Source organism: Carlito syrichta, unplaced genomic scaffold, assembly GCF_000164805.1.
Source record: "Carlito syrichta isolate Samal-C Ts95f unplaced genomic scaffold, Tarsius_syrichta-2.0.1 Scaffold117951, whole genome shotgun sequence".
Taxonomy (NCBI): domain Eukaryota; kingdom Metazoa; phylum Chordata; class Mammalia; order Primates; family Tarsiidae; genus Carlito; species Carlito syrichta.
In genome coordinates this window covers 1,102,207-1,119,079 of record NW_007062047.1, presented here as the reverse complement: position 1 = coordinate 1,119,079, position 16,873 = coordinate 1,102,207, and the positions used below count along the sequence as shown (strand labels likewise).

The 16,873-nt window shown below is 39.4% G+C and overlaps 1 protein-coding gene across 2 annotated transcripts in view; it reads left to right on the top strand.

Annotated features, from left to right (window-relative positions):
- CLOCK (clock circadian regulator) overlaps nt 1–16,523 on the top strand; it is an 88,948-nt gene extending 72,425 nt beyond the window's left edge. For both annotated transcript variants that reach the window (XM_021707436.1, XM_008047831.2), the window contains 5 exons: nt 2,221–2,373; nt 3,420–3,626; nt 4,371–4,576; nt 8,541–8,790; nt 11,361–16,523. In XM_021707436.1, the coding sequence (XP_021563111.1) occupies nt 2,221–2,373; nt 3,420–3,626; nt 4,371–4,576; nt 8,541–8,790; nt 11,361–11,537 (993 nt within the window). In that variant the 3' untranslated portion in view covers nt 11,538–16,523. The remainder of the gene's footprint in view (nt 1–2,220; nt 2,374–3,419; nt 3,627–4,370; nt 4,577–8,540; nt 8,791–11,360) is intronic.
- Nucleotides 16,524–16,873: the final 350 nt, after the last annotated feature.

Genomic DNA, 16,873 nt, shown 5'->3' with positions numbered 1-16,873 from the left:
CATTTCATCCCTCCACCTGCTCCCACCCTCCCCCTTTTGAGGTGTTACTATTTTTTAAATTGTACTTAGTAGAAATCTTTTAAATTGTGACAATGTAATGTTTACCCAAAGGTACAAATAACTTAAAACAAAGCATATTGTATGACATAAATATAACATATTTTGAGTAATGTGAAAAAAGATACAGCCATGAGGGAGTTGAGGTACTAAATTTGTAATATTTTATCAAACCTATTGTAGTCTAATATATGATGTAATATAGTCTGATGAGCATCACCTTCAGAAGTCAAAGTTGCATGTTTTGAAATGCTATATTCAGGATTCTTAATAAAAATTGCTGAAGATAAAGTAGGCTGGGTACGGTGGCTCAAGCCCGTAATCCCAGCACTTTGGGTGGCCTAGGCAAGAGGATTGCCTGAGCCCAGGGATTTGAGACCAGCCTGGGCAGCTAGGCAAGACCTTGTCTCTACAATAAATCAGAGCATTAGTCGAACATGGTAGCGTGCACCTGCCCAGCTACTTGAAGCAGAAGTGTTGCCTGAGCCCAGCAGGTTGAGGCTGCATGACTGTGAGCGTGCCACCGCACTCTAGCCTGGGTGACAGAGTGAGACTCCAACTCAAAAAAAAAAACAAAACAAAAAAAGAAGATAGAGTAAAAAAAACTTTTGGGTTGGGAGAACAGTTCTCACTTTTAGGTACAGTTTGCTGTAATAAGGATTTCAAGATGATTTCCAATAAGGTGAAACTCTTTCTGGTCTTATACTATTTCATACACTGAACATTCATAGGATTTCTTAAATGAGCCTGCATCAGCTTAAGAGATGTCACCAAATGTGGCTAAATTATAAGCAGTGGAAAATAGGAGCTGCTGTTGACTCATGTAAAACAGGGAAATATCTAAAACTGAAAACCCTAGAAGTAGATTAACTTTATGTTTTTATTCATGTGTGCATTCATTCATTCATAATTGCTTAGTCTTTAAAAGACTGTTCTATTCTTGTCTGAGGATGGTTTCCATTTAAAATATGAGTGAAAATATTGTTGTTAGTTATCTGTAAGATTTTTGTAACCTTGGCTAACTCTATTGATGTGCACACAGAAGACATTCTAGGGATGACATTTTGATATGAATTAACTCCACGTGCAGGCTACTGTTTCATTTGTTAAGGGTAGAAATGAAGTTAAGAAGTTAAATACTTTGTTCTAGTAGGTGGTAGCCACGATATGAGCTCAGGTCTCCTAACTCCAGGGTGTGCTTGCAATCAGTCAAAACCTAGTCAATGTCAGAAGCATACCAGAAATTTGAACAGGAATAATACAAACAATTATTAGCTGGTAACAGGGATTAACTCCTAAAGAGAAGTAAAGAATATAGGATATGCAGAAAGCAACCATTAATTGTAAGTTAGAGGGAGAATACCCAAGGAAGGAATGAACTTGGAGGGCTTTCCCCAGCCTCCTAGCCTCCTCTTCCTCCATGTCAGGCCAAGACTCAGATCCGTTTGTTTGTTTTGAGCCAGGGTCTCACTCTATCTTGGGCTTACTGCAGCCTTGACCTCCTGGGCTCAGGCGATCCTTCCGCTTCTGCCTCCTGAGTAATTGGGACTACAGGCATGCACCACACACCCAGTTAAATTTTTGATTTTTCTTGTAGAGACATTATCTTGCCATGTTTCCCAGGCTGGTTTCAAACTCCAGCTCAAACAATCTTTCCCCCTTGGCCTCCCAATGTGCTGGGATCCCAGGCACGAGCCACCTCACCCAGCCGAGACTCAGATCTTATTGGGGCAGATGTGGCTATAGCCACTGGAAGAGAGAGAGTGCATTGGCATGCCACAGACTAGGGCTGGAGAGCAGGAAACGATTGACTGGGGTACTGGGAAGACTTGCCTGAAAGCTGCTCACTAGGATGTCCTTGAGACTTGTTGGAAAGCCACTTGCCTGGGTGTCTGCTGGCACCCTGGCACAAGAGCAAGAAGGAAAATCACCAGAACCAGTGTCTCTTCGGCACCATCTACTGACAGGGCTGACTGTGCCTAAGAAGAAATATTTCTAAGGTCCAGCTCCAGTATCGCAGAGCAGAGCTGAGTAGATTCAGAGCTGTGGGGCCTAACTGGCCTAACGGTCCTCACCCATGACAGATTGCTTACGTCCCACATTGCACAGTGATGAGAAGTCATTCTAAAGTATCTGACACTTTTTCCATACGTGGTACTTCAGTTTCAGTTTTCAGCTCAGTTAGGAGCCATGCAGCATCTGAAAGACCAGTTGGAGCAACGGACACGGATGATAGAGGCAAATATCCATCGACAACAAGAAGAACTGAGAAAAATTCAAGAGCAGCTTCAAATGGTCCATGGTCAGGGGCTGCAGGTCAGTTATTGTTATATTTGAATACCAAAAATCATGCCATTTACATTTTTGATGTCTAGGAAAATTGACTTTTCTTAATTAAAAGTGAGATGCAAAAGATACATTTCATCAATTTGGTTCAGTAACTACCCATTGATTACCTACTCAATATGACTATACTCACAGCCCCGAAAGATAATTCGTTCCTAAGGGAATTTCCAACAGCATCTTTGTTTTTTCAGATTAGTGGAGTCATCTTTTACCACTTCAGATTTTAGTAAGTTTAAATCCATAATAGAAAAATTATATTTTACATAAACGTTTAGGTACACTAGTAATAGTTTCAGTAATATGCCTATTGTTGTGATTCAAATTAGTCTAATTTGACCAACCTAACAGGACCACTTTAGGTGACTAGGACTTGGATAAAGGGAAACTTTGAGTAAAAACTTCTGTTGGGCCGGGCAAGGTGGCTCATGCCTATAATCCCAGTACTTTGGGAGGCCGAGGTGAGAGGATTGCCTGAGCTCAAGGGTTTGAGACCAGCCTGGGCAATTTGGCGAGACCTCATCCCTACAATAAATCAAAAAATTAGCAGGGCGTGGTGGCATGTGCCTATAGTTCCAGCTACTTGGAAAGCTGAGGTAGAAGGATCACCTGAGCCCAGCAGGTTGAGGCTGCGGTGGCTGTGAGCATGCCACTGTACTTCAGCATGGGCAACAGAGTAAGACTCCAACTCAAAAAAAAACTACTTCTGTCTACCATTATAAATTATAAATATAGGTGATACAAAGCCACCAGGCCACAGACTCTTGAGTAGCAGAGTTGTGTTTTTTCTAACAATTGGAAACATGATAAGATTAGGATAACTGAAGATTGAATATGAAGTTTCATGTTTTATTCAGTAATTATTTACCTAATAATAATTTTGAATTGTTCATTCAAAAAGACTTAGTCTTCTTGATTTTTGGACTTTCTCTGTAGCTTGATTTTGCTTTGTTTTTAATGTTCTCATTCTTTGTTTTCATTCTACAAAGCTCACTTTAACATAATCTTTATTTTTAAAGATGTTTTTCCAGCAGTCAAACCCTGGACTGAATTTTGGTTCTGTTCAACTTTCTTCTGGAAATTCATCTAACATCCAGCAACTTGCACCTATAAATATGCAAAGCCAGGTTGTTCCTACTAACCAGATTCAAAGTGCAGTAAACACTGGGCACATTGGTACAACCCAGCACATGCTACAACAAACTTTACAAAGCGCTTCAACTCAGGTAATGTTGTTGAGTGCAGAGGTGTTCAGTGGGCCATGGGGTGGTCAGTGACTGAAGTGCACATTACTGCTGAAACGAAAATGAAGCTCTGGCTTATACAAGACCATATTTTAACACTTAATAGTAATTAGAAAGGATAGTGTTGAGATCATTAAAGTATTTTGTGTAAAATTATGTTATGCTAAATATTTTCATTATTTTGAGATTTAAAAAATTCCGCAATCTGTTTAAAGATCTAGTCCAATTGTTTACCAGGTTCTTGTAACTTATACAGTACTTCTGTATATTCAAAAGGTTTGCCTTGCAAAAAAAGAGGCCGACTAGGAACATATGTGCAGGATAGACTATTGTAGGAGGCAGTAATGCTTAATTAGTATTCCAGAAAATTTTGGTGATTACTGTGCATCTGTGACTATAAATCCCAAGGCTTTAAATGAAGAATATAATATCTACTCATCAGTCACTCACTTGGGCATTTGGCAGAAATTCTTTGTGTATGCTTTATTTCATCCCTTTTAAGATCACACTCCTTTTCTAGAGTCATGGCTTGCCTTTCACCAAGGTGCTTAAGATGACGTTACTCACAGTTACTATATTCCTTAGTGGCTGGATTTCTCCAGAGTAACAAATCCTGCCACTTCTTTCTCTGTCATGTCGTCATATTGTTAGAACTAGAAATAGTAGGAGCATATTTCCAAATAGCTTTTTTCAGTTAATCCGTCTATAAAATCTTCTCTTTTTTAGCAGAGTCAACAAAATGTCCTGAGTGGGCATAATCCGCAAACATCTCTTCCCAGTCAGACACAGAGCACTCTGACAGCCCCGCTGTATAACACAATGGTGATTTCTCAGCCTGCCGCTGGAAGCATGGTCCAGATTCCATCAAGTCTACCACAGAGTAGCACCCAGAGTGCTGCAGTGACCACACTCGCTCAGGACAGACAGATAAGGTAGTGGTAACATTGCATTCTCATTTTTAAAGTTGTAAATTGATTGATTAAAAAGCAATAATTTGACTTTTAAAAACATGATTTTAGTTTTTTGTCCACTGTAGCCAGTGCATTCATTGTCTAAAAATTTATAATAAAAGGGTAATAACAGATTTTGTTTATTGTTGCAAAATATGCTACCAACTACACATATTATAGAATCCAAATTCTATAGCACAGTGTCGTACAAGGTTTATGACAGACTTGTGTCACTGTGAAGCTTTTGCCTCTTCAATATAAGTGCTAGAGTTTTCATGTAGTAACAATGGTGAGGGTAGCTTGCCTTTTATAAGTTTGTGAAATCCTCAAAATATATCATGTAAGTCTCTTTCTTTAAAAATGTGTGTTAGGGTCTTCTTTTATTTCACAGATAAGAAAAAAAGTGGGTTTTTAGTAATTTGTTGAGGGGCCTATAGCTAGTTAAGGAATGAATTCAAACCTTGGCGACTGATTTCAAAACTTAAATGCCTAAACCTACTTTATACTGAGGTTTTGTGCATTATTCTAGAAAAACAACCATCTGTGACTTACTGTAGTGGGAAGTTCAAATAACTGACTTAGAAACAAATTTTTTTGAAGAAATGCCATTCACATATGGGGTATCTGTCTTCTAGCAACTATGGGATCTCTGTAATCTTAAATGCATTTTATTTTTTACTTATTTTACTACAGGTAAGCTATAGCTTTTCTAATACAATTATGTTGGGTGATGTGATATATTTTATTAAAATCCTGTTAGCAGTTCGCAGAGAGTAAAGAAGCTCCAGGATCACAGAGGCGGTGAGAGCAGGGAGAACCCATTGCTTCTCTGGGAGACTAGTTCCTCCTTTTTAAAAAGCCTAACTTCCAGTGTTCATGAAGGACTGGTTTTAAGGCCTCAGGAAAAGGGCATTAAACTGGAATGCTGATGTGCATTTTGGAGAGGGCAATTTAGCAACTATTTGTAAACTTTTTTTTTTTAGGGGGCCAAAAGACATATTTCAGTCAACAGTTGGAGGTCTGTTGGGATGAGTATGGCATGGTCCTCTCCCCCAGGGAAAGACCAGACTAGTGAAAGCAAGAGAAAGGCAAACAAATCAGTGCTGTTTGGTGTGATGAATCCTTTATAGGTCTTTGGAAAGGAGGAAGTGAGCAGTTTTCATGGCTGGAGGCAAGCAGGTGAATAGAGAGAGATGTGGTCAGGAAAGCTTCATCGAGGAGGACAGACTTGCCCTAAGTCTTCAAGGGCTTTGGCTTTGGATGAGCATGTGGAGCAGAGCTTAGGAAGGTCTTCTAGGCAGAGGGAGCCACAGAAATGTGAGCTGAGCAAAAGGAGATTAAAGAGTGTCTTTTGGAGCCAGAGATACATGAAGCATTCTTATTATATTTACCAGTAAGCCTTTGGGTAATTCAGATACTAATTTCATTTACAATTACAGAGAAATTAGCACTTAGCACTTCTGAGTTAGCACACTTCATAAATGTTACTTGTTTCCTTGTGCTTTCTTTATGTGGAACCTTTTGATTTTTTGTTTTGTATTAAGGCATTTGTCTGTAAAGTATATGAAATACAATATTTTCAGGATCCAACATGAATTCAAATAAATTTATTTTATCTTATGAAACATGTAAGTTAAGATAAAGGATGCATCTGTACTAATTTAATATTGTTATATACTTTAAACCGTTTGGAATTGCAGTTACGTCATGCTACTTCTACACCAGGGCCATATCTGTTTTCTCGCTGTAATGGCCAATGCTGTAAATTAGATTTCATCTCACAGAAGAGGCAAATGACAACAGTATTGTTCCCCAAAAAGGCATCATTGCATTGTTGTTATTCTCATATTTTAAAAAAAGCAGAAAGCAACAGGGAAAAAGAAGGAAAATCAGTGAATTCTATCACAGTAGGCACCAGTATGCTGCATTGACAGTATCTTTTTTTTTTCCTGTTGGAGTCTCACTCTGTTGCCCAAGGTGTAGTGCAGTGGGGACGTTCACGGCCACTGCAGCCTCAGTCTGCTGGGCTCAGGTGATCCTTCCACCTCAGCCTTCCAAGTAGCTGGAACTAGAGGCATGCACAACCACGCCCGACTAATTTTTTGATTTATTGTAGAGATGAGGTCTCGCCAAATTGTCCAGGCTAGTCTTGAGCCTGTGGGCTTAGGCAATCCTCTCACCTCGGCCTCCCAAAGCGCTAGGATTATAGGCGTGAGCCACTGTGCCCGGCCTGATAAATTCTTAAATTGAGGGTACTTTTATTCACTGTTAGAATGTGATTTTAAATTATGTTTGGTTTTAAATTACATTTATAAGATACAACTTTCAGTGTAAATGTATTCTATAAACTAAGACTTTTTACAAAATCACCTTATGATAACTTTAAGTTTAGTCATGAACTGCATGCCAGTGTGCAAGTGCATCATGGGTCACATATATCTGACTTTCAAGTACCTAGTAATTCTATAAAAAGTAAAACGTTCACGTATTAAAGGTTAAAATTGTTTGTGATAAAATATACATAATATAAAATTTGCCATATTAACCATTTTTAAGTATAAGGTAGTGTCATTGAGCACATTCGCATGGTTTTTACCTTCACCCCTCAACTGTCTCCAGAACTTCTGTCTTTGCAAACTGAACTCTTAAACAACTGCCCCTTTCCCTCGTCCCTGACCCCAGTCTTTGGCAGCCACCATTCCAGTTTCTTGTCTCCATGAATTTGACTACTCTGTGTACTTCACACAAGTGGTATCATGCAGTGTTTGTCCTGTGACTGCCTTATTTCACTTAGTGTAATATCCTCAAGATTCATCTATGTTGTAGCATATGTAAGACTTTCCTCCCTTTTTACAGCTAAAGAATACTTCATTGTGTGTACAGATCATGTTTTGTGTACTCATTCACTATCAATGGGTTCTTGGGTTGTTTTTACTTTTTGGCTATTGTGAATAATGCTGCTTATGAATATGAGCATATAAATATCTCTTAGAGTTTCTGCTTTCACTTATTTTGGGTATATACCCAGACAGAGTAATTCTAACATTTAATTTTTTTTTTCTGAGTTGGGGTCTCACTCTATTGCCCAGACTGGAGTGCAGTGCATGATCATGGCTCACTACAGCCTTGACCTTCTGGGCTCAGGCATTTCTTCCGCCTCAGCCACCCTATAGCTGGGACTATAGGCATGCACCACCATGCCTAGCTAGTTTTTTATATTTTTAGAGAGAAGTTCTGGCTATGTTGCTTAGGTTGGTCTCCACCTGGGCTCAAGCAGTCCTTCCACCTTCGCCTCCCAAAGTGGTGAGATGACAGGTGTGAGCCACTGTGCCTGGCCTTAATATTTAATTTTTTGAGAAACTGCATACTGTTTTCCATAGTGGCTATCACCATTTTTACATCCCTACTCGCAGTGCACAGAGGTTTGAGAAACTGCATACTGTTTTCCATAGTGGCTATCACCAGTTTTACATCCCTTCTAGCAGTGCACAGAGGTTTTTCCACATGCTTACCAACATTGATGATCATACCCTTTGATACACAAAGGTTTCAATTTGATGTAGTCCAGTTTTTTTTTTCTTTTGTTGCTTGTGCTTTTGATGTCATGTTTGTGAAATCATTGCCAAATCCAATGTCATGAAGCTTTGTCCCTATGTTTTCTTCTAAAAGTTTTATAGTTTTAGCTATGTTTAGGTCTTTGATCTTTTTTGAGTTAGGTAAGGGTCTAACTTCTTTATTCTTTTGAATGTGAATATCCAAAAACAATGTGTTTTTGTCATATGTTGATTTTGTTTTGCTGATATCCCAAAGGGAATCTTTAAAAACATCAAACAAAATGACCACACAGAGCTTTTAAGAAACTAAACTGGCAGTGTCATTGAGCATTATCTCAGGTAAGTCTGCAGTCTCCTGCCTTTCATGCTTTGTACTTGCTTTCTTCTCACAGATTTTCTCAAGGTCAGCAACTTGTGACCAAATTAGTGACTGCTCCTGTGGCTTGTGGGGCAGTCATGGTCCCTAGCACCATGCTCATGGGCCAGGTGGTGACTGCATACCCCACCTTTGCCACACAGCAGCAGCAGGCTCAGACGTTGTCGGGAGCACCGCAGCCACAAGGTTCTCAGGAGCAGCAGCTCACGGCGGTGCAGCAGCCTCCCCAGGCCCCGCTGGCCCAGCCTCCACAGCAGCTTTTACAGGTAACTCTCCCCAGGGGAAGCTGACTCAACCTGTGCAGTGGAGTTCACCATTAAGTGAACAGTTTCTAAATGATCTGAAAATGTGTAAAAGCTTATTGTATAGTTCAGGTCTCTACCAAGATGGAAAGCGTGTCCTGGTTAGCTGTTTTTCTTCCCTTATACAGTCTTTGGAAAATTTCAACCCTGCCACTGGCATACCCAGTTATCTGGACTGCTTGATGGAGTAAGTGGCTACTTCCTGCCACATCAGGGCATTTTTACATGAGCCTGTTCTCAGAGAGAGCACATGAAATTTAAACAAAGGTATCCTTTTTTCTCCTCTTTTTTTGTAACCACCCATCTAACTCTAATCTGTTCAGAGCAGGAATTTGTTTTTACTACTATAGGCATTATCTCAAGTTATTTTGTTGGATTAAATTTTATTATAAGCTTTCAGTTATAAACTAATATCAGAGGAGAAGTACCAAAGGGAACAGTATATGTTGTGGTTAAGAAGTTGGGCTCCAAAGTCAGGCTGCTCTAAAGTTGAGTCAGTGGGCATCATGTGCTGTGGGACCTTTGGCAGGTTACTTATACTTGCCATGATTCACCTATAAAATGGAGGATGTGAGAATAAAATATGCATGTAAATTGCTGAACATGAGACAAGGCACATAGCTAGCTGTTGTCTGTGACCACTAAATTGACAAATGTAATAAACACTTGGATTAGCCAAGATATAGGCAAAGATATTGTGGGTAAATCATACAGGATCTCCTTACTACAGAATACAGAAGACAGTCACCTAGGTCACAGTCTACAGCAAAGAAATTGGCAGAACCAATTTCTGGACCTCAGAATCCTTACTGGAAGTCCAGCTTTTCCCTTCTGACCTAGATGGAGTGGTTATGGCTGCCAACTAGCCTGGGTGTCTCCTGGAAAGCACCTCATTTTGGCCAGGCACATGTCATCTATTTCTGAGTTATGCAGCACGAGTTGTGGTGAAGAGGTTCAGCATTGTAATGTACATTCAGGCATACATGCAGCCTTAATGTATCACCCTTTACAGCCTGGTCCAAAAATACAAAGTTTATCTTTGATGTAGAAAACAAAAACAGATTAGTTGCCTACATATCTCCGAGAGTCGTACTCTCACAGTCTCTTAGACCTCAAGCCTGTACTATAGCCATTAATAGTGGAGGCAGCCACTATTTTTTAATAAGTAATAGCAAGAATTTAAAACAAGTTCTAAGCCATTCTCTAGGAGATATAACCAATGAGAATCGAGCAAAAGCTTAAAAAGAAGAGGACTTGCCTTAACGTCTTAGTTTTCTGAGTCTGTCAAGGAACAAAGACCTTAAAAGAATGAACAAAGCTTCATGGTCTTTAAGGGTTAAGGATCTATTCTTTTGTCTGTGTGTGCATGATTCCTTCACATACATTTGCAAAAATCACCCACCACAGCTCCATTCTAAAGTTAGGAACTCTGCATCAAGTTGTAATGTCAGTAGTGGGAAAGGACTTTCATTTAAAAAAATGCATGCTACAGTAAAAATTGAGACTCATAGAATTGACACCTGCCCAGGGTCCCACAGCTTACTTACATAAATAACAGAGCAAAACTGAAATGCAGGACTTCTGCCTGCAGATCCTGTGCCTTTCTGGTTTTATTTTGGTTTTTGTTTTACCATGCTGCTATAAACAGGACTTATGGCTCTAACTTTGCCCTAATTTATATGGTGCTTTTAAGTAATAATATTTAATCTTTATAAAAAGCCCTTTGTGATAGGAGCTGCTGTTCCTAATTTGTAAATGAAGAAACAGAGGCCCAAAGAAGTCAGCAGCCTGACTAAGTCACATTGGGGTCAACAGGGTAGTCCGAGTTTGAATCTTCCCATCTGCTTCAGGCCCACACTCCTGGCTATCAACTGTGCTGCCCTCACCAGCTGGGTGAACCTGTGTGCAGAAGGCATTGTCTGTCGACCTCAGAGTATCCATGTTTCACGGTGACTTAGCTGTGCTCAGATTTTAGTTTGTTTAATATGTGGGTCTTGCCAGGCAAAGTGGCTCATGCCTGTAATTCTAGCACTTTGAGAGGCAGAGGTGAGAGGACTGGCTGAACCCAGAGGTTCGACACCAGTCTGGGCAACTTGGCGAGACCTCGTCTCTATAATAAATCGAAAAATTAGCCGGGCGTGGTGGTGCGTGCCTGTAGTTCCAGCTACTTGGAAGGCTGAAGTGGAAGGATCGCTTGAGCCTAGCAGGTCAAGGCTGTGGTGGCCTTGAGCATGCCACTGCACTCTAGTCTGGGCAACAGAGTGAGATTCCGACTCAAAATAAAATAAAATATGGGCCTTTAGGACACAAAGTCAAAGGACGTGTGGTTTGTCTCAAGACATAGATTGCCGTTTACATCATAAAATCTCTACCTCAGATTCCTTAAAAAAAATGAAATTGTCAGATTTCCAGAAAAAAAGGAAAGCCTTGTGAGCAAAAATGATGTTGGTTCTGTAGAATGGAGGATCCTATCCTTGTGCACCGCATACAGTGTAAGGGGGTGAAGTTATGTTGTATAACTGCTTGTTTTTCAGACTTCTAGGTTGCTCCATGGCAACCCTTCAGCTCAGCTCATCCTCTCCGCTGCATTTCCTCTGCAGCAGAGCCCTTTTGCTCAGTCACATCACCAGCAACACCAGTCTCAGCAACAGCAACAACTCAGTCGGCACAGGACTGACAGTCTGACAGATCCCTCCAAGGTTCAGCCATAGTAGCACACACACATCCTCTCTGATGTCAAGGGAGGAAGAGAATGACCCATAAAGAGTTACTCAGATGACCTGAGATGCGGTATTGAGTGTTCTAGTTCCTGGAATTAGTTGGCAGAGAAAATGCCGCCAGTGCTACAGATGAATATTCCATACCAGCTTGCAGAAGATGATCATAGGTACTTAGCCAGTTCTGACAGTGTTTAGTTGCCCAGGTATTTTTTGATGGAAAATGGATATATTGCCAAATGTTAAGAAACTCAGCTATGAAACGACCTCCAGTGAATCAGAAAGGCACTAGCAATGTTAGTAACTTTCAGTGGTTCTGTGCCTGTTATCAAGTGTTACAGAGGACACGCCACTGCCATGTCAGGGGTTTGCTTACAACGATGCCATGAAGACAGTCCACGAGACTCAGTAGCCTCCTCCCTCTTCAGATAATGATGGAACAGTAATTACTTTCAGAATGTTATGTGGGTTCAAATTCTCTATGTACAGATGCTGTAAAAATATGTATATGTCCGGATAAAAGGAGAGAAAGCAAAATATTTTGTATGCTGCATGAAAGCATTATCCTTTCCTTATAGGTATGAGTACATTTCCTTAGATTCTGACACCATGTGCAAACTGATACATCCTCTGTTTTCCTTTTGTTTACAACACAGTAGTGTTCGCTTCACTTTTCCGGGGCACAAGTCTTTTGTTCATACTTTGGCTGTGATGTCACAGTTTGTTCAGTGAGGTATGATGTGCTGCTGGGAATGGATTTTTTTTCAGGTTAACTTATTGATACAACAGGATTTTCAAGCTATTCAAAAATATCCCTCATTTCATTATTTTTCAATTATGTTTGAAAATAGAATTTGCACTGCTTTTTTTTTTTTTAGATGGTTGGGAGTTTTGATCATGTATTTTAATATAGTTGTTAGTTGGAAATATTTGTATAAATGGTTTTCAACAAGCCTGAAAGTAATTTCAAGAATGTTTCAGTTATAGAGGTAAAATTTGCACACAAAACATCTTAGGCACTTTTTAACATTCTCAATGGTGGGAATTTTAACTTTTAGGATTTGTTGGAATCTTTTTTATTATCCTTCATGATTTCAGTGCTTCTTTTAGTGAGAAATGATTCAGGGTTATTTGAGGGGGGGAAAAAACCCATAGTGCCTTGATTTTAATTCAGGTGATAACTCACCATCTTGAACTCATTGTCTGGTTTCAGTAGTAGTTTTGAAACCTTAGTACATTTTTAACAGCATGTGGGTATCAGTGTCATTATTATTCTAAGTTCCTTTGAGGACTGCTATCAGTCTCTTGGACTGGCGGTACAAATAATTTAGGTATAAAAGATGACAACCTAACACTATCACAGTCATTAATGTAATCACAGAATTGTTTCCTAAATGAGCATTTTTCTTTACAGCTAATTATACATTTAGGAATCACCAGTAAATGTTTGCTCAATATGATCTTGATATTCCTTCAAAGAAAAAAGAAGGGGTAGGAATTTGGCTTTGCCTTCACTACAGCACTAGAATATTGTAACTCCCATACTTTCTAAACATGAACTTAAGATTTCACTTGGCAATATCACATTCTAAAGGTAACAAATCCAGATGCCAGTTATGTACATTTAAAAAGCATTTTACAGATTTTTATTGTACTAATGAAATGTACAGCTTCAGAACAAAAGATTAATGGAAAATATCTTATTGGAATATGAAAAATTATTACTGAGGTAAGGGAGGACAAGCATAGTAAATTGAAATTGACCATAAAAGAAAATGTGTAACAGAGTTGAGGTTGTCAAACAGAAAATATTTTGAGCAATGGAAATAACTTAATGTAGAGGTCGGGAACACTAGTCAACTCTTAAGACATCTCTGTCCTCAGCATTACAGTCATCCTTAAGGGATACACTTGTCTTTCTGTAGAAAACTATACCTGGCCACAATTAAATTTGAAAATTTATATTGAATTAGAAAACAACCAAAGAAAATCAATACCTAACCTTTTACAAAAGAAGCATGACTAGATGCCAGTCAGCAAGTAACATATCAAGGAGCTCTTCTAAACTAGATGACCATCCAGAAGCGATTCCTGACGTTACCATGAGTATCAGGAGGAGTTGTCTTAGTATGTGTGTGCTTGAGCATACATACACGTGTAGACTAAATGGATGTTGTAGACTTGGGCAGTAGCATTGTTTTTCTCCCCTTTCCAATTTGCCTTCTTGACCTCATGCCATTCCATATTAATCTGAGTTGTGCCTCATTTATTTGTTGGCAATACCTAGTGATATGGATTAGCTAACAAAAGATGTGAAGAACAATTATACTAAGGCTTGTCCTCCAGACACATTATTTAAAAGAAAGATGGGAAGCTGTGGGTACTAGTACTTAGGTGAACTGAAGCAAAGCATGAGGCAAGCCAAAGTGCATCCATAAATTGTTCATTTAGTCACATTCTCCTACCCCAGCCCCTTCGAGTATTCTCCATCCTCACAAATATCTGGAAGAGAAAATTAGAAATTTCCTTTATAATTCTTGTTCTTCACAGCTTGTCCTTTTCCTGCTTGGAATTAACGATTGCTAATTTAAGGAGCAGCAAGCTGCTTTCCCCTCCCTGTCAGTCTGAAGTGTTGTGTTGGAAGAGGCAGCAAGTCCCCCTTGCCATTGTTGCCCTCCTGGTTCTCTTGAATTTGGGTCGCAGAGCTGCCCCGACCCATCCCCGTGAGACTTGAGCATTCAGATGAAGAGGCAGCAACTGTCTGTCCTCCATTCATTTCTGTAGCCAAAGTTGTTTATTAAAATCCCAAATGTAAATCCTGAAAAGATACCAAATAGAAACACCTTTCAGCTTCTTAAAAAATCTTATCTTCCTCTGCTTTACTTTCTCAAGCATTCAGTTTTTCCTAAAACCATTTATTCTGGATGGCACTTTTTAGGTAAGAGGCTGTTGAGGTGATGGAGAAGTTCCGGCTGCTCTGTGGGCCTGAACTTGCTGTGGACTCAGGGCACTGGATGAGTCAGCGGTCACACATGCAAGTGAGAGCTGCAAGGGGTCGGTGGGGTTGCTGCTGAGAGTGGTAGCAAACCACAACCTTGACACCTATAAGTACTCCGTTTTTTTAGTGGAAAATGTGGGAGGAGCAGATGGAAGGGTGGAAGGAACATGTAAGTAAATTCTACAGTTCTGCCTCCAAACAGCCTGTTGGTGGGTCACTTTGGAGTGCAGTGCTCTCCTTTGTCGCCTACATCTGGCTTCGGAATGTACTCGTAATCGAAAGGTGCCAGAGATTTTGAATAGTTTAGAATACTCAGTGCACAATAGTGAACATGTTTGGATTCTTCAGAAGTGCTGCAGTTGTTGGTCATTGCCTTAAAGCAGTCTGCTTGAAGCCAGGCACGCCAGCTTGCTAGAGGGGCATTGCGCTGAGGGAAGACAAGCCCTGGTTCAAGAAGCCTTAGAAAGGGACCCTCAAAACAGTGCTCAACACCGGCCAGTGAGCCTTCTTTTAAACTGGATGTTACTCAACGTGTTCTAAAATGTTTCCACTACATTGAGGCAAACTTTTTACAAGTGGAATGCAAGTAGTATTTTACTTTACTATTTCTGCTTTTTTCTGTTTCTTTTGTAATTGAAAGTTTGTTGATGAACATTTGTGTAAAGCTCATTCAAGTTGATAGCCTTTCCAATATCTGTGGCCCTGTTTCTCGTCTCACGGGAGTCCGTGTTGGAAGGTATAAACACTGGATATTAATATTGATGAGCAAGCTTAACCAGGAGTAAGCTGATCGGAATTTTTGAATGATTGAGAAGAAACAGCACAAAGGCACTTGCCATTTTAATAGTGATTGAAGAATCTTTTAAGTTTGTTTGGATTGGGTAAGCATTCTTCCAAAAGGAGCTTTCTGAATTGCAAAGGAAAAGAGTTGACTATTTTTATAGCATATTTAATATATTTGTATATAATGAGGAGTATAGTAGGAACCCTCCATATGCCTCCCCCTTTTCTAATTTACCCCCCCTTTTGCCATCGCCCTAGTTTAGCCTCATCCGCGTGGGTGACGTGCCTATTGTCAGCCTACCAAAAGATAGCGCTGCTGCTTTTTGAGACAGGTGAGAAGACCCAATCTCATGCCTGGGGATCCTTTATGGGAAGAATAGCACACACTTTTAAAACAACATAACCACAGTCTAAAAGCATCATGTTGAGACTTAACAAGCACTTTATTGCAATTATTCATTTTGATAAAGTTTATTATCTTAGGCATTAACCATTTCTAAAGGATCCCCAAATCATCACTTAGGTGAGATTATAAAATGACACATTTCTGAGAAATGTTTAGATCCAGTGAACCGTAGTAGGTTTATGGGAGTGACTTCAAGGTAGCCAAATGAACTTTAACTTTTGTTTTGAATGTGGTGGAGTCGAGATTGTAGATGCCTAGTTCCATTTAAACACTATTGTAAACCTATCTTGCCTATTGTGTGGACACCAAAAGAGACCAATGAGCCTGTTTATTTTCAGAGGTCTAGGAAAATCACATCCATGTGAGTAGATGTACAAAACGAATCCAAAAGTGATTGGTAGTATTATTTTAGAATACAGTAATTTCAAGAATTATTCTGAGTGTTTTAAATGTGCCCTGAAATGTTGGCATGTCATTTTAGTGTTTCCATTTGAATTGCTCTTGTAATATTTTTGCACAAAAACGATTGAGAAAAAGACTACACTTTGGTTAAAGAAAAAACAGTATAATTTGGTCTTGTTTTAATGTCTCTTGTGGAAACACTGGAGATGAATTTTGTTGGTACAGTTATTAATTCGGGATATTTTAAAGTATTGAACAGCTCACAAGTAATTAAGCAAACTTGGATATTTAAAAATTAAAACTTTTTTTCCATGTGACTGTTTTGCATAGTTTTTTCCCCTATCATAACACTACATTCCTTGTTCTTCTTAAATAATACCTTGCAGGTTTTGTTTTGAGTGTTTTACAGTATTTTGTATGCTGCCTGGGTTTTCCCAGGGACTGACTTTAGTGAGGATACTTAATGAAGAGACTATTCAGTGAAATCCCATCACCACCACCAGCAAACACTGAGGTGCTGCATAAGTGACAATCAAAGTAGTATTTATGAAAGAATTTAGAAAGTGGTTGAAAGCAATTGCTTTGAAAGCAGTTCTCTGGGTTTCTTGAATAAAACTGGCTAAACGTATTTATTTATATTTTTAAATATCTTTGTGTTTTCTCATCAAAGTGATTTCAGTGTCATGTATTTAATTTGTGGTTTGTTTTGTTTTCATTGTAATCTTTTAATTAGAGAACTGG